General features: G+C 40.7%; 1 protein-coding gene across 1 annotated transcript in view; it reads left to right on the top strand.

Annotated features, from left to right (window-relative positions):
- Positions 1 to 9,630: 9,630 nt before the first annotated feature.
- Positions 9,631 to 21,109, top strand: part of LOC128601906 (complement C3) — a 43,121-nt gene continuing 31,642 nt past the window's right edge. Inside the window, exons 1-9 of the mRNA XM_053615338.1 lie at positions 9,631 to 9,785; positions 11,936 to 12,134; positions 16,771 to 16,942; positions 17,742 to 17,812; positions 17,948 to 18,036; positions 18,557 to 18,639; positions 18,958 to 19,045; positions 19,326 to 19,428; positions 20,347 to 20,467. Of these exons, the coding sequence (XP_053471313.1) occupies positions 9,715 to 9,785; positions 11,936 to 12,134; positions 16,771 to 16,942; positions 17,742 to 17,812; positions 17,948 to 18,036; positions 18,557 to 18,639; positions 18,958 to 19,045; positions 19,326 to 19,428; positions 20,347 to 20,467 (997 nt within the window). The 5' untranslated portion in view covers positions 9,631 to 9,714. The remainder of the gene's footprint in view (positions 9,786 to 11,935; positions 12,135 to 16,770; positions 16,943 to 17,741; positions 17,813 to 17,947; positions 18,037 to 18,556; positions 18,640 to 18,957; positions 19,046 to 19,325; positions 19,429 to 20,346; positions 20,468 to 21,109) is intronic.

Here is a 21,109-nt window from a genome sequence, read left to right as displayed (position 1 = left end):
GAATGATCAAATGCAAGTGTAGATTAAACATTTTATCTCAAAACACGTGAGTAAGGTATTACATATTCAATCAAAGTAACATTTTCCATTCTAAACAATTTATATCACACACGGGTTTAGACACATGATTAGTTTTACATTCAAATGTTTGAACAATACATGTAAGATAAAACTTGATATACTCAACGTGTTAAGGACACACTCTATTTACGAATGTCTTCAACATTTTGTTTTGTTTGGCTTCAGGCTTCTCTCGCAGTCAGAATAGACTTGGCTTGTTTTGAAGTTTCCCACGAATGCGGTGGGTCAGCGGGTTCCAGAGTTGAGTGAAAGGTCCAGTAGTCCACAACGTCTTCGTACACCTGCTCATTGATAATGTCTTTGGTTTTCTTCTTGACCTCGTTCAGTATGGTTTTGATGTGAGGCTCGTCTTGCCATTCACACACGATGGCTTCAGCGATACCCTGAATTTTTTCCAGGGATGGAGTGTGTTTCCATCCATCCATCTTCTACCACTTACTCCTTCTTCAGGGTCGCGGGGGAACCTGGAGGCTATCCCAGGGAGCATCAGGCACAAGGCGGGGTACACCCTGGACAGGGTGCCAGTCCATCGCAGGGCACAATGGAGTGTGTTTGATACCACACAATTTCAGATCTCTTTCCAACGTATATTTGAACCACGGTTTAAACAGTTTTTTCAGCAATCTGTAGGTGTTTAGGTGCAGATAGTACTCGTCAGGATCGAACAAACACGCGTGTTTGAGTTGACTCGGAGGATCGATCGCGCAGCCATGGCAGTTGTCCTTCAGATCTTGTTGGATAATTCTGTCCAACAGTTCTCCCGTAACCGCAAGTATGATGGCTAGCATGGTGTTGGTTATACAGCCGTCGCTTTCATCGTTTGTTGTCACATAGGTCAAGTTTCTTTTTCCTAGGTTTTCGCCATCTTCAAAACCCGAACTGGTCACTTCATCATACAGGGAAGCATTAGAGTTGTAGAAAACGGGTCTGAGTTCAGAAGCCATATTGAATGCTGATGCTCAGAATGTATTGACTCGATATGTATTCAGACTCAATTATATCTCATGTGGGAGGAGACTTGGGAAGGTGGAGTTTCTGCTCAGGAGTAGTATATTGACGATCTCAGAAGAGATCTTCTAGTCTTACTTTTATTTTGGCTATTTCTTTGTCTCTTCCAATTTTTTGGAATAATTCATCGATTTGATGGAAGTAGCGTTGTAGATCATGCCAGCTAGTTCGTTCAAACTTCACTTCACAGTTCTCTTTGTTATCAGGTGCGTTCTCACCGGTTAATACAGCAACACAGTGCAGCGAAACCTCTTGAAGAAATTTGTTGCTCTGATGCAGTATTTGCATTGCAGAGATGTACTGTTCCATTTACGAATGTATGCATCCGGGGAAAAGAAGTCCATACTAATAATGTAGTCAAAATCCTTGCACCATTTTCTGAACTTTTTCCAGTCATACTCATTAAAAGTTACGGTCTCAGTAGCGCAGCTCCAGTGGATGTGACCCGGGACCCAGAACTTGAAAAGCACAATGGTTCCTTTTTCTGCATCGAAAAAAATCCAGCTGGACATCCTTTTGACCTTACCCAATATTGAATTATTTCATGCTCTAAATTTTTTTGTAATCTTCCCAAAAAAGAGTAAGTTTTTTTTCGGTGCATTAGGGCAAGCCATGTTTTAAGGTCATGATCTTCGAAGTACAGAGTATTTTTAAACCTAGAGGGTGGGTGAGGCCTTCTTCTTCTATAAACTTATGGTGCTACCGGATGTAGCAATTTTTATTTCTTTTGTTCTGAGTGGACAGGGTATGTGTATGTGTGTGTGTGTGTATGTGAATGCGTGTCATATTTTCAGTTGGATGTGTACAGAAATTCATTATTATTCATTATTAATCATTTACTTATTTTTTATCAGCCTTATGTGTGTGTGTGTGAGTCATAATTTTGGTTGGATGTGTATGGAAATTGCTGGCTCAAATTTAGCCTATTACCCAAAAACACTTAAACTTCAACATAGAAGCCAATACTTACATCTACCTCTGAGCCCAGTTGGAGATAGAAAAAAAGACACCAGCCGTGAGTGAGAAGAAGCAAGGGTCCAGCTTTATTGGTTCCGTTCCACCACACGAGATCCACACCGATGAGAATTCTCAGAAGTGATCTGCTACCCTGAGCTTAAGCTCCAGTATTTAAATGGTAAATGGCGCACTTATATAGCGCTTTTATCCAAAGCGCTTTACACTGTGTCTCATTCACCCATTCACACACACACTCGCACACCAATGGTAGCAGAGCTGCCATGCAAGGCGCTAACTTGCTATCGGGAGCAACTTGGGGTTCAGTGTCTTGCCCAAGGACATTTCAACATGTGGATTCACCCAGGCCGGGAATCGAACCGCCAACCCTACGATTAGTGGACAACCCGCTCTACCACCCGCACCACAGCCGTCCCGTATTACAGTATTTATACTGTATTTACACAGTAAATAACCAATATGTTTCAAGAAGACTATGATATCAATACCAATAGGGTTAAAAAAGAGCTATTCAACTTACCATTAGCTCAAAAAACAGGGCTTTTCAACTTACACATAGAATCAAAACCAGGGGTTTTCGAATTACACATAGAATCAAAACCAGGGGTTTTCGAATTACCCATAGAATCAAAAGTGGAGAGACAAAACAATTTAGAGTGACCTTGGTCTTACTATTCTGACTTGATCTTACTACTCACGGGGGCAGCTTGACTCAGCCACCCTTATAAATGGCTCCTCATGGTTTTCTCTTAAAATTAAGGCCTTCCTTGCGAGACAAGAATCTTCACCATCTGAATTATGAGTAAGTTACATTTTCCTGTATTTCTAGTTTATAATTTATTTTCATATTTGCTCTATATCTCTAGTTTATATATAGTTATACTGCTTGAAAAACGGTTTACTGTACTTCCTACTTCATACTATCATTACCCTTCTACTGTCCTGCATATCCTACTATTCGGTATTTTCTAAAGAGTTTTCTATTATTATCTTAATACTCCTTTTCATTATTCTTATAAAATTATTTATGTGTGTGTGTGTGTGTTATGTCTACATGCCCGCCCTTGACTGTGCGAGAGTGTGTGTGTGTGTGTGTCAGCACTCCTCAGCTCTTATAGTTCTTTTTGACTCTTCGACTAGTAAACCATAGTGTAGTACTCTTAAAGATCTTTAAAGTGTGAATCCAATTTGTCAATATCCGCCTAATACCGCTTCTGTGTGTCTAGGTGCCCATCGTCATTCCTTCTTCTCCCCTTTACTGGATCTGGATCTTGATCTGGACACTCATTATCAGCTTGCGCATCTCACTGCTGATATCATGGTGCTACTTAACTATCTTCGCCGCACCCCCTCTGGAAATGGAAATGCGGGGTCCCCCCACTCTCCGATACAGAATCTGCCCCGTGAATGTGTGTATTGACGCCTCTACACAGCCAGAACCCCCCTCCAGCTTTCAGTCTGAGGAAGATGTCACCTTCTCTGACCTGGGCTCCGACTATTCTTCCCTCTTCTCACCTGCCAGTCCGCCTCACTCTCAATTAGTGATTTTTAGTGGCTTACATAATATACAAATTATATTATATATTAGGGGGCAGGGCTGGCTTGGTGGAGACCGCCAAGTGGCTACAGAGGATGAGATTGAGCCTGGAGACATGAAATTAGGGTTGATCTTCATGGAGCGGGGGAGCTCTATGTAGTACACCACAGGGTTTACCCTTCTCAGGATCTTGAATGGGCTGATGTAACAGGGTGCCAATTACTTAGATTCTACCCATTACAGTAAATCTTTTGTGGCCAGTCACACCTGCTGGCCAGGGTGGATTTGCCACACAAGTGCTCCTTTGGACAGCCACTTGTGGGGCTGTTCTGGCCTTCTGCCAGACCCTAGGACAGTGGTGGACCAACTGCTCAGCTGCAGGGACTCCTATCTCCACTTCCTGCTCAGCAAACATGGGTGGAGAGTAGCCGAACTGGCATTCAAATAGGGACATGCCCATGGAAGAGTGCCAAAGGGTGTTGTGGTCATACTCCTCCCACATTAGGTGTTTTGCCCAAGGGGTTGGCAGAGGCCAGGCAGTGAAGGGACCATTCCAGGTCCTGATTGACCCATTTTGTCTGGCCGTTGGACTCTGGATGGAACCCTGATGAGAGGCTCACTGTGGCACCTATGAGAGGACAAAAGGTTTTCCAAAATCAACTGGTGAATTGGGAACCAAGATGTGACACCAGGTTGGTAGGATAGCCATGCATGCGTACCACATGCTGGAGGAGGAAATCTGTGATACCTTTATCTGAGGGGAGTTTTGGTAATGGAATAAATTTACAGGCCTTTGAGAACCTGTCACCCATGATAAGTATCACCCCATTCCCATAGGACACTGGCAGGAAATTGCAGGCAAAGGTATGGCAGGCCATGATGTAGGCTCAGACATCTTTGTCCATTGAGGGCCACTAAAACTAGCGGCTCAGGAACTCTAGGGTGAGAATGGCGCCGTGGTACCCAACAAAGGCGAGGTGTGCACCCAAGAGGAGACCTGCAGCCGCACACTTGCGCTGGACATAGAGTCAGCCTGCTGAGCCCTCAGCAGGATCTGGCTCCTCCCGGTGTTTCCAGCGGACTGCTTCCTCCAGCCCCCAGTGCAAAGGGGCCACGAACTTGGGAGACAGGATGATGGGCTAGGGGGCGAGATCCTTAGTGGCAGGAAAACACATCTGTCATGGTTTAAACCTTGGTTTAAACATCAAAATGAAGTCGAACCACATGTTCTTTGAGCAAGTTGCTAAAGATCAATATTATCATTGAGATAAAATAATTGTATTGGTTCAACATCTACCGGAGTGCCTCGGTGATTCAGTGCTGGAAGACTGTAGGTGCATTCATTAAGCCAAAGGACATTACGTAAAGTTGGTAAGGAACGTTTACACTTCGAGAGCATCCAAGGGGATGCATCAAAGCCTGGGTTGGGAGCAGCACCATGTAGGATAAGCGGGCTCTCAAGAGGGTGGTGCGATCAACTGTGTGTACCATCCACACTGAGCTCCCTGACCTTCTTGGACCAAGGCCAGGAAGATAGTGAAGGACTTCAGCCATCCAAACAATGGACTCTTCTCTTTGCTGCATTCAAGGAAGTGCTTCTGCTCCCTGAAGGCCAATACAGAGGAAATGAGGAGGAGCTTCTTCTCACAGGCCATTCAGGCCCTGAACCAAGACAACAGCAAGGACCAGAGCTTGAACATGCTACACAACACCCACACAACCTACAATCCTTCAATACATCTTCTATTCATTCAACTTCTCCAACCAGACCTCAGACCTGTCAGCAACTCAACCTTTCCCTCTTGAGCCATTAGGCATCCCCTCCTCCACCCCAGGGCTCCAGGAATATCTGCATCATCCAACTCACGCCTCAGAGCTTCTGAGATATTAGCATTACACGGCTCACACCTCTCCACTGCTCACCATCCCAAACTCGAGGAGGTTTCACACCCCTCCCCTATACCACTCATCAGGGATCACCAATAACTCCCACCTGCAGTCTCTCTCTGACACTCAATCAGGTGAATAAGGAGCTAAAAAAAATATCAAGGCAAGAAAGGCCCCAGGCCCGGATGGAATCAGCTCCAGACTGCTTAAAGACTGTGCTCAGTGAGGTCATCCTGCACATCTTTAATCTGAGCCTGAGACTAGCGCAAGTTCCAGTACTGTGGAAGACTTCCTGTGTGGTTCCAGTACCCAAAATTGCGCATCCGAGTGAGCCAAACCACTTCAGACCAGTAGCCTTAACTTCATACCTGATGAAGTCCATGGAGAGAACTGTACTGCGACAGCTGCAGACCCTATTGAGCTCAGAGCTAGACCCCCTACAGTTTGCTTACCGACCAGGCATGGGGTTGGGGACACCATTATTTATCTGATGCACAGATCACTTCTACACCTGGAGAATACATGTTTTCTTATTTTTCCAGTGCTTTCAACACAATTCAGACATCACTACTTAGGGGGAAGCTTTTGGGAGCTGAAGTTGATCGCCACCTGGATGCATGGATCACCAACTAACTTTCTGACAGACCACAGTATGTGAGGCTCCAGGACTGTATGTCTGATGTGGTGGTCAGCAGCACGGGAGCACCGCAGGGTACAATGCTTACGCCATTTCTCTTCACCCTGTACACAGCAGACTTCAGGCATAACACTAACAGCTGCCACATGCAGAAGTTCTCTGATGATACAGTCATTGTTGGACAAGTATCAGAGGAAAACGATCAGGAATTCCGGGAGGTCATCGCTGACTTTGTCAACTGGTGTGAATTAAACCACCTCTGCCTCAACGCCAGCAAGACAAAGGAGGTGGTAGTCGACCTCCGTAGGAGGCCAACCCGGTCTACGCTGTTGAATCCAGGGTATGGACATCGAGAGGGTGGAGACATATAAATTCTTGGGTGTTCACCTCAACAATAAACTGGACTGGTCCACAAACACAGATGTCCTGTACAAAAAGGGCCAAAGTAATCTCCACCTTCTGAGGAGACTCTTGGTGTGTGCAGGGCCCTGCTTAAAACTTTCAATGACACTGTGGTAGCATCTGCTCTCTTATATGCAGTAGTTTCCTGGGGAGTTGGGAGCACAGAGAGGGACAGGAAACGTCTCAACAGACTGGTTAAGAGGGCTAGCTCTGTCTTGGTCTACCCTCTGGACAGCTTAGAGGTGGTGGGGAAGAGGAGGATGTTAGCTAAGATGGCATCTATCATGAGCAATTCCTCTCACCCCCTGTATGAGATACTGGGGTCCCTGAGCAGCTCCTTCAGCAGCAGACTGCTGCACCCTCAGTGCAAGAAAGGAAGGACCTTTGTTACCGCTGGTCCTTCATCCCTACAGCAGTCAGACTCTTTAATGCAGCAACAACATAATGTAGCACTGCTAGCTGTTTTTTGCATCATCAACCCACACATTATTATTATTTGTTGCTCAGCCCTCTATTGTTAACTCCGCAATAATCCATTTATTCATTTATGTATATAAACAAGGTGTTACACATCTGTATATATTCAAATTTGTATTCATCTGTACATAGGTTGAGGTGTTCATAGTGTACATATTACCATTATTATTATTTTTTACTACTCTCTTTTTCTAGATGCTTTATTTCAATTAAATTCCTATTTAATGTGTATTCTTTCCTATCTGTTTTTTTTTTGTGTGTGTAACTGAGCTGCTGTAACGAGTGAATGTACCAGTGTGGGATCAATAAATGTTATCTTATCTTATCTTCAGTAACCCCTTTACCAAGTATTTATCTTTATGTATAGTGCTGTGAAAAAGTGGGGGGGGGGATGTAGCTTAAATTCTACTTAATTTTGTCCAACTTAGAAAAAATTTTGGCTTGTATGTGTGTGTGTGAATATATATATATATATATATATATATATATATATATATATATATATATATATATATATATATATATATTCAACCAACTAAAGAAGCCAAAAACATTTCTGTTAGACAATTTAAGTAGAATTTAAGTTTAATTTTTAGCTCCAGAACATTAGCAGCAGAACAACCATGCAGCATGAGCTTGGTGAAGGGTTAATCAGAGTTCCCGTAAGAGTTCCCATAAGTCACTTGACCTGCTGCTATCGCATTGTGTAAATGTAACCTTTAGAAATTCGGAGCTGCCTAATAGAACAAGAGCTGAAACAGGATGTGAGATGTAGTCTCGTGGCCAGATTGTAATGGAGCACAGATCAAGTATTAATGTCTTTCAATGTACATCCATTGTTTTGTCTACTTACATGTGACATGTGTAAGTGTGTTACATGACTGTAAAAGGCACGATACAGCAACCATGGCCTTTCAGATTTCAATGAATCTCACATGTAGTATAAATGCAGTCCATGCATCAATATTCTGTATTGTCTGTCCTACACAGGGTTATGAGGAGCCTAGAGCCTATTCCAGGGGACTTGGTGCCAATCCATCACAGGGCACAATCACACACACGCTCACACACTACAGACAATTTTGAAACACCAATCAGTCTACAATGCATATCTTGGGTCTGGGGGAGAAAGCTGGAGAACCTGGAGGAAGCCCCCAATGCACAGGGAGAACATGCAGACTCACACAAACAAGGTGAAGGTGGGCAAATGTGCTAACCCTTAAGCTACCATGCCCCCTTTATAAATGCAGTAATTTAGGGCATTTAATATTTATGGTGGTGCAGTTGGTCCCACCGTGCCCAGGTCCCAAGTTTGGTTTTGAGTTTGGGCTACTGTCTGTGCGAAGTTTGACATGCCCTCCCCCTGTTCACACAGGTTTCCTCTGGGTTCTCCAGTTTCCTCTCACCCCCAAAACATGCACATCGACATCTGTGCTGGCCCTGAACAGTTATGAAATATTAATGGATGAATATTTATGGTGGAAAAATATCCAGTTTTATATATATATATATATATATATATATATATATATATATATATATATATATATATATATATATATATATATGCATGCAAGAGAACTAATATACATATAATTTGTACATTAGTAAAGTTGTTCCAAGATTCTCCTTGGATAAGTGTTCAAACTCTGCCAAGAATAAGATACTTACTCAGGATGAATGAATAAAAAACATCCAGTTAAGGACAATTACAGAAATAAAAACACAGGCTATGTTTTCTATAGCATTGCCCCAGTCATGTTACAGCTTTTTTTTTCTAGCTATTTACATACAATGCTCAAAATATTGGTGATCTATGAAAATTTAAATACACTTCCAGGAATGCAAGAATTCAAATGTCTGTTTGCTAAATTTGTTTTAAATAACAGCAATGAGAAAATTATCCTTAATTGTAAACTGCAAAGATTAAGTAAACATACTGTAATTGTAAACTGTAAACATACATCCTGCTGAAAAGATATTATTGCATTTATTTTGACATGTTATAGGTAATTGTGGCTCTCAACAATTTGCATATAGCTTCTCTAAAGTTCAATAAAGTGAGACTGGACACAGATAAGTTTCTCCGACATTTAATTATTAAACAGATCAAACTGTAAATGTCTGATTTACGAGAACCAGAGCCTGCAGGAATGGCCTTGACCTCCCAAGTCATTGATCGTAGAGGTGTGTGTGTGTGTATGAGAGAGGGAGAGGGAGAGAGAGGGGGGGGGTGTTAACTCTTCACTTGTTCTGTGTTATAGAGTTGGGGACACAAACAAAAAGTCAAAATTTCCCAGCCCACAATATCTTGACCACTGTATGTAGGATCATAAGAAAAACAGTGGCATGTAACATGACACAAGTCTTGACAATAAGTGCTTTTTATAACAGCTATAAGACTGAAAGGCTAAAACAATTTTTTGTGGTTTGCACAAAAGCATGCACAGTGAACTGTACTGAAAGGTAAAATTCAAGTAAGTGTGTGTGTGTGTGTGTGTGTGTGTGTGTGTGCGCGTGCGTGCTTGTTTGTGTGTGTTTCAAAACACTGTTCAAAGTACTGTAGTTCATTGACCATTGTGATCTTTGAGTAAAGAGAGGATGGGTATAAAGATGTTTCAGAGAGGAGCCTTTTTTCCAGAAAGTCGGTGTGCAGAGTCTTGCTAACACATACTTACTTCCTCAGACTGATCCAGGACCAGCAGTCAGGATGCAGGTGGACGTGGTGTGGCTGACGGCTGGGCTTCTCGCCCTCCCCCTGCTCACACTATGTGACCCATTGTGAGTACTATGATTCCTTCAGACAACATGTTAGATGTTTATCTTTTGGAAGGTGTGAGTTTCACTTGATCAGCAGCAAATCTTTTGTACCACATGTCTGTGAAATCTAAAATCTGAAATCTTTAGCAGGGGCACGATGACTTAGTGCTAAGCACTTAGTTCCTCGCACCTCCATAGTTGGGGGTTTGAATCCGACCTCCACTCTGTGTGCATGTTCTCCCCATGCTTTGTTGGTTTCCTCTGGGTAACCCGGTTCCTCCTCCAGTCCAAAGACATGGGTTGTAGGATGATTGGCATTCCCAAATTGTCCGTGGTATGAGAATGTGTGTGCGATTGTGCCCATCAATGAGTTGGCACCGCATCCAGGGTGCCCCCTGCTTTGTGCCCCCAGTTCCCTCGGGTAGGCTCCAGGCTCCCCCGTGACCCTGCATATGTAGTCCGTCCTGCCTAGCCCGGCTACACTGCATTGTGTTCTGGTGCTCAATAGACACTGGACACCGGTGTATCTTGTTGAACTCAGGTTTATTTGTCCCACAGACAAGCTCAACATCTATTCAGAGTTCAAAGAGAGCAAAACGTCGTCATACAGGGTTTATCTTCTCAACAAACCTCTCTCAGTCAAACTCAACGCCGACTCATTATCAACGTGAGACTAACTCGAAACATGTTAATAAAATACAAAAGATACGAATAACAAATGTCATTCCATTGTGTTCTATGACATACAGTTATATTATTAATAACAATTAGCTTTTTAACTTTGTACATATTACCACAAATAATGATTATATTGATGCACATTTATCAACTGGCACATAACAAAAAATATATATATATATTCCATTAAAAAAAAAAAAAGATTACACAAACAGCATAATTACAAATACACTGTACCACAATAGCATAATACAGTGAACTTGACTAAAATAATACATTTACTGAACATGGTAATGGGAGTACAAAACACACGCACATACCTATTTAGAGTTCAAAGAGAGCAAACGTCGTCATACAGGATTTATCTTCACGACACACCTAATATAAGAACATAACAAGCGTATACCTCGATAAGAAGATAAAATGGCAACCGCTAGCACACACATAAGAGAAAAACGTGCTAATTTGCTCATGTTTCACAAACTAATTTTACTAGTAAAGTACACAACAAAAACGACACAGTCCATCTATCCTAATAATACTATTATTTTACTACTATTGTACTACTATTGTACTATTACTATTATTACTTTTAAAGCTTAAAATTCGAACTTTATAATCGCGCTGGCTTAAGTACATAACTCTCTCAGTCAAACTCAACGCCGACTGACAAGAAACCGGAAATGACGCGATACAGCTGCTACCAACCAGCAAAGAGTGCTATAACACAAATAAAGTACTCCCAACACCAAGAACAGCAAACTATTAAATAACCGCAAAGGATTTTGGCAAAATTAATACACTTTACAGAGCATCACATACCATAAAATAACACACAAAAAAAAAATAAATTATATTTCCTATTTTTCCTTTATCTGTTACACATAGCATAAGCAGTATAAAAAATGGATGGAGATAGTTAGCTGGCTACTGCTAACAAGCAATCACATACACTCTATAAACAAATTATTGTGATGGAATGATTTTTTTTTTTCATTCCTCCTTCTTGAAAAGCTTGTGCAGTGTTCCTGGCATAAATGGAACTCCCTAAATGGTTAGGAACTTTTTGGGGATTATTAAGCCATGATCTTGCTGAAATAGTTCACAGAGGCACCACTTAAGGATTTTGCCTCACATAACCCACAAGTACTAATATGATAAAATAATGTATATAATCAAGTATTCTGTTCATCATACAATACCACATACACAATATATACAGTGGGCAAAAAAGTACCTTGATACCCATACCCCTCTTAAAATTGCCATTTTTAGTGATGTAAAAAACGAAACCAAGATAAATCATGTTACATCTATTTCCAATATTGACATCACAACAAATATTGTTAACTTACAATAACATGTTTGCTCTTTTACCAAAATCCACATCTTAAAAATCCACATCTTAATGCAGTTGTATACGTCTCAATCTCTGTGAGCGAAGATAATTAATCATGTTAATCTTTAAAATCCTTTCTATTCTGTACTCTCAGGTACATCATGGCAGCTCCCCAGATCCTGCGAGTGGGATCAATAGAGCAGGTGTTTGTGGAGGCACAGGACTACAAAGGCACAGATGCTTTAAAATTCCAAATCACAGTAATGAACTTCCCTGATAAACACACGGAAATCAACAATACTTACGTCACACTAAATTCTGAAAACAACTATCAAGCTCTTGTTGATGTAAAGGTAAGTCTTATCCGCCCCGATAGTAAGAGCCGATAGGTTTTTATTACAGGTTTATTAACCCAGAGAATATGGATCCATGTTTAACATCATAAAAGGTCATTTGGTATATGATTTACTTTCATAAGTTTACATAGGCCTTGCAGAATTATTTCAAAATAATTAAAAATAATAAATAAGATGGATCATAAAAAGTACATTTTGTTTTTTATTCTGTACGGCCCTGAATACGCTATTTCTCATAACAGATGTTTACATATAGTCCACAAGACACAATAATAACTGAATTTACACAAATGAACCCTTTTAAATAAACCAAAAGTTTACATATGTGTGATTCTTAATACCGTGTGTCGTTACCTGGATGATCAACAACCGTTTTTATGTTTTGTGATAGTTCTTCACGAGTTTACTTCAGTATTAATGTGGTTCTCTGTGTTGAGGCTCCAACTGGGTTAGAGTTTCTGTTTATTTAATTGTATTAGTGTTTTTTCCTCTGCTTTACGTCCTACACGGTTATATTATTTGTTACAAGTCTTTAAAAGTTAAAGACATTATATTTATTATTGTGCGCAGACTGTTTCTTAGACTTGAAGTCAGTAGGGGCTTTTTCTCTTACTGGAAACTTTTGTCTTGGTAATTTTTTTGGTTAGTTCATCTTACTCTCCGAGTTGTTTTCACTTTGTGGACAACTTTTGGTTATTGTGGGAAACACTGCTGTCTCATTTTTTTTTTTTTTTATGGAGACTTTGGGTGTGTGTGTGTTCGGGGGATTGTGAGAGTAAACAAAATATGCCAGTGTTTTGAAGTATGTGAACAGGAACGGAGTAATGTTAGTCAACTGCAAATCAGTTTTTAGAGGATTTAAACCTAAGATGGTGAACAAATTATATTATAGAATTCAGGCAATTTTACTGGGGTTATCTCATACAGTGTGGCAAGTAATAATCTGGAAAGACCTTTGTAATATCACAGTCTAAATCTGGATTTAAAGAGAAGCAAATCAGTAAATGAATCACATGTAAATGTATCATATGAAAATGAATAAATAAATTAAAATGATCGTTCTTCACGAGTCACTTTTTGTCCTAAGCAGTTAAACTGCCCACTGTTCTTCAGGAAAATCCTCCAGGTCCTGCACATTCTTTGCTTTGTTAGCATCTTCGGCATATCTGACCCCTTTCCAACAGCGGCTATATGATGTTGAGATCCATCTTTCCATCTGATCCATCTTTTTTAATGATTATTATCAATTATTATGTTATTTAAATACTGGATGTATTAAAGAGTAAGCATAATGTCTAGTTTAGTGCATGGACACATGGCCAGCCTGGTGTAACCTGACAGGAACGGTTAAATGTTTACAGTAAAACTCTTTACGACTGTATTGGGCAGAAGAGCCCAATCTCAGAATGCATGGCACCTCACACCTTGAGGTGGATGACCTACAACAGCAGAAGACCACACTGGATTCCACTTCTGTCAGCCAAGAATAGGATTCTGAGGCTACAGTTATCACAGACTCACAGAAACCTGACAGTTCAAGATTAGAAAAAACATTGGCTGGTATTTCCCCACGGAAAACGCACAAGCGTTCCATTCAGTCATACCACACACACCTAAGGATGCTTTCACGAATGCAATGTTTAGTCCATTTGAATGGAACACTGGTGTGTTTTCCACCTCAGTGCAGTTCTTAAGGCAGTTATTCGACTCTGAATCGACCAACTGCAGGAAGTGAACAAAACATGCCATGTGTTCCTGAGATTTGGACAGACAGACAATGTCACATTTCGTGACATAACGGAGATAAGGTAGGATGCAAGCGCAGTATGAACAGGTTTTATTTAAGAGAGAGACAGGCAGACAAATCCAAAACGTGATCCAAAACGTAATCCAAAAACAGGCAAAGTTCAGGCGATCGGCAAACAGGCATACACAGGGCTAGGCATAAATCAAGGTCGTGGTCACGGAAAATAGGGTCGAGATGCAAAACATGAAGCATAAGCTACAGCGAGGGACTGGTAGCGGAGAAACCAGCGTGAACTAAACTAACGAACCTAAACATGACTATGACTATGACTATGACTTTAAACATGAAACATGAAACATGGAATTATGAACTGTGACTGTGGTTGTGGTTGTGGTTATCTATCGTTATATCTACTATAACTCAATATTCCGCGCTGTGCTGGGAGGCGCGCGGTATATATGTGGACATAATCAGCGTTGTAAATTACGCTGGCCGACGGCTGAGGGCGATTCAGACACACATGAAACAACAACCAATGACAGAACGGGGAGGAGACATAACAGAAACATAAACAAATGCACGTGTCGAAATGTCACGATTGTCAACAAGGGAAAAGCAGGTGCTCGCACCTGCTCGTGCACGCGCGCTCACGTGCTCCACAGCGCGCTGCTTAAAGGGGAACTCGTGACAGACAAAAAGAAAAAAATTAAACTGGAAAAAATAGACAATGTGTGAAACAAGTTATTAATGTAATTATCTAATCAGTTCATGTCCTATTATATCATGTCCTAACCTGTCAGATGTGTATGTTATAAAAGACACATGATCCTTTCTGAGTAAAAAAAAAAAGGATTGGTTTTAATAGTAATTGGGAACTGAAACAGAACCTTGCAGAACACCAAACTTCATTCTTCATCTCATTCATTTATAAGTTTTGCTACCAGACCACACAATTACAGCATGTGTATATGAGATATGATTCAAGAGACATTTCTGCCTAAAAATAAATGTATCTGAAATATTAAATGTGCATAACTGTCTTTCTGTAACGGAAACAATGTATGGAATCTGATCTGATCACTGGAGATGCATAATGCCAACACACACTCACAGACCAGTGGTAGCAGAGCTGCCATGCAAGGCGCTAACTTGCCATTGGGAACAACTTTGGGTTCAGTGTCTTGCCCAAGGAGACTTCGGTATGTGGAGTCACATGGAGGAGTCATGTGGAGTCACGTGGGCTGGGAGTTGAACCGTCGACCCTATGATTAGTGGACAACCCGCTCTACCACCTGAGCCACAGCCACCCCACATGCTGTCATACTGCTTACTTGTTTGGTGACATGAGCAACGTTTTCAATTTCAGTGACTATTTTGTGATAAAATGTTTTATACCCTAGGAAAAGCTGCTTTTAGATGGACTGGTTGATTAAAATTACTGTCATCTTGCCAGGTTAGCACCTACGAGGCAACAAACTACAATAACCATCAGCCACTGCATGTCACATGACCCTATCACATAAGGCTACTAACCCAACAAAAACCATCTCCCACCCTCCTTGCCCCATCTCTCTGCCTCCTTGCTCCGCTGAGAATATTACTCTGTCTCGCTGCTTCGCTGAGGACGTCTCTCTCCCTACTTGCTCCACTGAGGATGTCCCCTGGACCCTTGGCCCCACAGAGGACACCATTACAGCTCACAGCCTTGCCATGGGCATCACTCTGTTTTCCTGCTCCACCTTGGATGTCGCTCCATCTTCCTGAGGATGAGGATGTCGCTCCACCTCCCTGCTCCACTGAGGACATCACTCTGCCTCCCTGCACCACTGAGGATGTCACTCTTCCCCCTTGCTTTGCAGTGTGCACCACTCTCCCCTCTGGCTTCATGAAGGATGTTGCTCCCCCTCTAGCTTCGTGGAGGATGTCGCTGCCCTCTCTGGCTTCGCAGAGGTCATTGTTCCCCCCTCTGGCTTTGTGGCAGACGTCACTCTTCCCCCTTGCTTCGTGGTGTGTGCCACTCCCCCCTCTGGCTTCACGGAGGATGTTGCTCCCCCCTCTGGCATCGCGGAGGATGTCGCTCCCCCCTCTGGCATCACGGAGGATGTTGCTCCCCCTCTGGCTCCGCCTTGGGTTTCTCTCTCCCCACCAGCATCATGGTGAATATCGTTCCGCATTCGTGCTCCGCCTTAGATGTCTGTGACCCCTCGGCTGTTCCGAGCAGAACGTGTCACCTCGTTGCCTACTGAGGGGCATCATACCTCCTACCAGCTCTGCGAGGAGTAGCGTGCTTAGGAACCCTGATCAGCTGAGGGACATCTCCTCAGGTTGTCTAGGACCCCCTCTGTTTAACTTGTTTTTGTGCGTCAGGAGCCGAGCCTTAAATGGGGTCTCTGTCAGGTTGGCACCTATAAGGCAACAAATTACAATACCCATCAACCACTGCACATCATATGAGCACATCACATATATTTATGTTCTAGCGTTGTTTTCTTTGTATTCTGTGTAGTTGTGCCTTCCACAGCTGTGCTCGTAGTATGCCTGTTTGCTTTTGTTCCAGTGTTTATGTTCCTAGTTCATGTTTCACTGCTTTTTTTTTTCCGTTTCTTCTAATAAATCGGCACTTGCACCTGCTGCCTCTTCAATTACGTGATATATCATTGTCAACTAAATTGGAACAAAGGACTAACAATAACCAAATATTGTAACTAAAATATCACTATACTTCATATCTATTTTCATCTGTATCTCTTTTCAAGTCTAAAACTCAATTTGAATTTGCTGTTAAAATTAATACTGCTAATATTTCAATATAAGTAAAGATTCTGTACTCAGTAAATGTAAACGTTGGAACGTACCATTGATTTTCACCTTTTTTGCTTTTTGTAGATTCCCTTCAACGATAAAGTTTTTAAAGTGGACTCTGATGAACAACAGTATGTTTATCTGAAAGCAAAAATTAATAATACCATTGCCATGGAGAAAATTGTTATGGTCTCATTTCAGTCGGGGTATTTGTTTATTCAGACTGATAAACCAATATATACTCCAGATACTACTGGTGAGTGTTACTTTTCCTCATCGTACAATTACTGAAAACCTGATCAAACATTAAATGGTCAATGTCTCTAACTCACTATATTCTAACAGGTTTTTTTTTTAATATAAGGGGTCATATTTAGAGCTGATGATGGATGTACTGTTGTAGGAAAACTTCAGGGTGGTTATAGTAACTCTGCTTTATCACAGCACCCCGTCTTTCCTCTAACGGAACATGTTTTTTTTTTTACTTTTTACTTTACATTTTGCCCTTGGGGGGCACGGTGGCTTACTGGTTAGCACGTTTGCCCCGTACCTCCAGGGTTGGGGATTGAGTCCTGCCTCTGCCCTGTGTGCATGGAGTTTGCATGTTGCGATTGTGCCCTGCGATGGGTTGTCACCCCGTCCAGGGTATTCCCCGCCGTGTGCCCCAAGTCGCCTGGGATAGGCTCCCGGATCCCCACGACCCTGCGTAGAATAAGCAGTATAGAAAATGGATGGATGGATGGATGGATGGATATAGCCCTTGAACGGCATTCCAGGAAACATGTCAGGGTGAAATATTGTGGTTTTAATAAATTCTCAGACAGTGGTGCTGGGTCAATGCTGGACTTGCTTAATGAGATATCACATAAAACAGGTCAGGATTGTGTGATAACAACATAAAGACAGGACTATGTCCTTGGCAAATTCTACCACGAGCAAGTCAACAGTACATAACTGTTTGAGCAGTGTGTAAGTCTATGTTTATACCTAATGTGAGCCTGTCTGGTTTTGCATTGCTGCGTTGTTGACATTTTCTTTTTGTGAACTTTCTTCAGTAAAATCCAGAATATTTGTTGTGAACTCCAAAATAAAGCCTGTGGACAATTTTGTGATTGTGAAAATAGTGGTAAGTTTATATAAAACAGATTTTTGTAAAATAAGCACAAGTACAATGATTTATCAAATCCCAGTAATGCGAGTTTTTGTCAAATGTTATGGAAATAATATAAACATAACAACATGGTTATATTTATATCTGCAGACTCCGGAAGGGATCGTTGTTCATCAAAAACTCCTTACTGTAAGCAAAGGATTAGTAACTCATGACTTTAAACTGGGAGATCCCATCAGGTTGGTTTTGACCTGCAGTTGTTTCACAGTTTTTGAAAATGTTTCTGAGTGATCACGAATTAATGAGCTCACACCAAACTACACTTTAGTGTTGATTTCGCATTTATACAGTATGATCAGCTGTCGTGAGGTTCTGAATATAAAATCGTTTTTGCAGGGAAACCTGTTGAAGTGTTTCTAACAGCAATAACCCTAAACTTTTAGACACATGTTTTATCATCACACCATCGCTTTATAATTGCATTACAAGAACATTACTCACATTTCAATGAGCAATCTCAATAATTACCCAGATGAGATGGGCCAATGGAAAGAAATCACGACAGTAGTTCTGTCATTCTTGTGCTTGTACACAGTGTAGTCCACAGTGTTGAAATAAACAACTATCTTTACTATCTTTGTTGTATAAATGAGATAAATGTAAGTCGCTCTGGACAAGGGCAACTGCCAAATCATAAATGTAATGTACATGAACATGGTAATAGTTAATATAACACTGTGACTTGTCTTGTATTTGAAGCAATGGAATCTGGAAAATAGCAGCAAGCTTTAAGGATAATCCTAATAAGAATTTCACAACAGAGTTTGAGGTCAAAGAATACAGTAAGTATTCTAATAAGTGTAATACTAATAGGCATTAGGTCAATAACAATACCACTATTGATGTATTATTATTATTATTATTATTATTATTATTATTATTATTATTATTATTACACTAACAATACTACTACTACTACTACTACTACTTCTAATAATAATAATCATCATCATCATCATCATCATCATCATCATCTATACTTTGTGAAGCCTATTTTTTAATGAATAATACGTTTTTTCTTTACTATGTGGTAGCAGGAACGTGTTGTTTGTATTATCCAAAATCATGCCTTATTCGTTTTGTATGACTTTACTTTCTAGGGCTGCCCAGTTTTGAAGTAAATCTGACACCTGAGAGATCTTTCTTCTACGCCGATGACGAAAAGTTTTCTGTCAATATCAATGCAAAGTAAGCGTTCATGTATGATAATGTTTTTGATCATGATTATTAAACTCCAAAATTAGCAACACACTAGTTGAAAGGTTCTCACTTCATTGAAATCTCACGCCATCAAAGAGCAGCACAGGAATGATCTACTAGGATCCACTGCTGTATTTGGCTTTGTAGCAGTTTTTTTGTTTCTGTTTTTTGCTACAAATTGTGTTAATTGATTGCTACAGTTCAGATGTCAGATTGGTGATGTATTTATTTTTGACCTTTCTACTTTCTACTCTTTACTTATTTTAAGGTATCTTTTTGGCGAATATGTTGAAGGTAGTGCTTTTGTTGTGTTTGGTGTGTTCCACGGAAAGGAAAAAATAATCATCCGGAGCTCCCTGGACAGGGTTGTGGTAAGGCTATGGATATACCTTTTCATTTTTAATTAAAAATAACTGACCTTAATGAATTTCTGTCTCTTTAATGAAACCTCTTTCATCAACATGTTGGTCTATTTTTACTTTGGTTAAAGGTTTCCTAGATTCCTCATAATGCTGTTGAACTATCTGCCGATAATGGCGAAGTGGGATTAATCCCTCACTTCATCTCTCCCTAAAGAGAGTGATGCAGTGGCTCTTTAGTTCTTTAGCTTGTCCAGCTCTCTCACCTCCTCATTTGTACACTCAGATCAGCTTCCAAAGCTTCAACTTTTAAGTAATCATGTAATGCCATCAACGCCATCATGCTTGTCGTCTTCTAGATCGATAACTATCGCTGCGTTGCATTCTGTAAATTTGAGTCCTCTGTTTTCTGTCTCCACTATTTCTATAATGCATTTCTCAACACGATAAATTGGATGTTGTGAGTGAGAAATAAAAGCTCTCACTCTTTTGTTTTTAGACAAAAGTGGAGGGAGTGGTGGCTCAGTGGTTAAAGGCTCTGGGTTACTGATCAGAAGGTCAGGAGTTCAAGCCCCAGCACTGCCAAACTACCACTGTTGGGCAAGGCCCTTAACCCTAAATTGCTCAGTTGTATAAGTGAGATAAATGTAAGTCACTCTGGATAAGGGTGTCTACCAAATACTGTAATGTAATGTAATTAATGTAGACACTAACAGTGAAAGGTGACTGATATTGCTGAGACTGCACAGCCATGTATTTGAGAATATGTAGCTATATATTTGAGCTATTTCTCAAAGGAATAACAAATATACAGCAGCAACCAGCACATTTTTCAGGGTGGTTGTTTCTTTTATGCAAACTCATTCTGCAGTAAGTGATAATGATATAATTCAGTACATAAACAACATACTTTTGACCTGAACTCTGTAGATTAGAGCTGGAGAAGGTACAGCAGTCCTAACCAGAGAAGAGATCCTTCAAACCTTTCCAGACATACATCAAATCATCGGGGACACACTATACATATCTGTCAGTGTGCTTACTGACACTGGTAAGTAGTGAAGCATGAAACTTTTAGGCTCTGACACATGAATCAAGAATGAGAATACTCACTGATATTTCATTTCATATCACAGCTCTGCTGAATTCTTATCACTGATTGGTCAGAAGGCATTGGTAAATTTTCTATAATAACGCTCTGACAGTAGTGCAGCTGCAAATCACAGGTTTAGAATAATGTGCTTGTTGTTGATCCATATGCAATTGTGAAGTTTTCTTCAAGTTTATTTAACATTCATGGAAGGAGTCTCCAGTGTCAGCGGTTTGAAACAGTCAGAGGTAAATCTTATGGGGTTTTTCTGACATGGAAGCTGCTATAATGTAAGTGAAAACAGGAACGTGCTTCACAGACAATCAACAACATTATACGTAAATATAAATGGATAAAAAGGATGATATTGTCTTTAATACAGTGGATATAAACAGTCTACACACTCCTGTTAAAAGTGCAGGTTTTTGCGATGTAAAAAAAAATGAAACCGAGATAAATCATGTCAGATCATTGTCCACCATTAATGTGATTTAACAACCAACAACATTCAAGTGAAAAACGTGGAAAAAACAAATAGAAACTGAAGAAATGTACAATAACCCGGTTGATTAAGTGTACATGCCATTTTATAATGGGTCATGT

This window comes from Ictalurus furcatus, chromosome 26 (assembly GCF_023375685.1).
Source record: "Ictalurus furcatus strain D&B chromosome 26, Billie_1.0, whole genome shotgun sequence".
NCBI lineage: Eukaryota > Metazoa > Chordata > Actinopteri > Siluriformes > Ictaluridae > Ictalurus > Ictalurus furcatus.
This window is presented reverse-complemented; position numbering and strand designations above follow the sequence as displayed.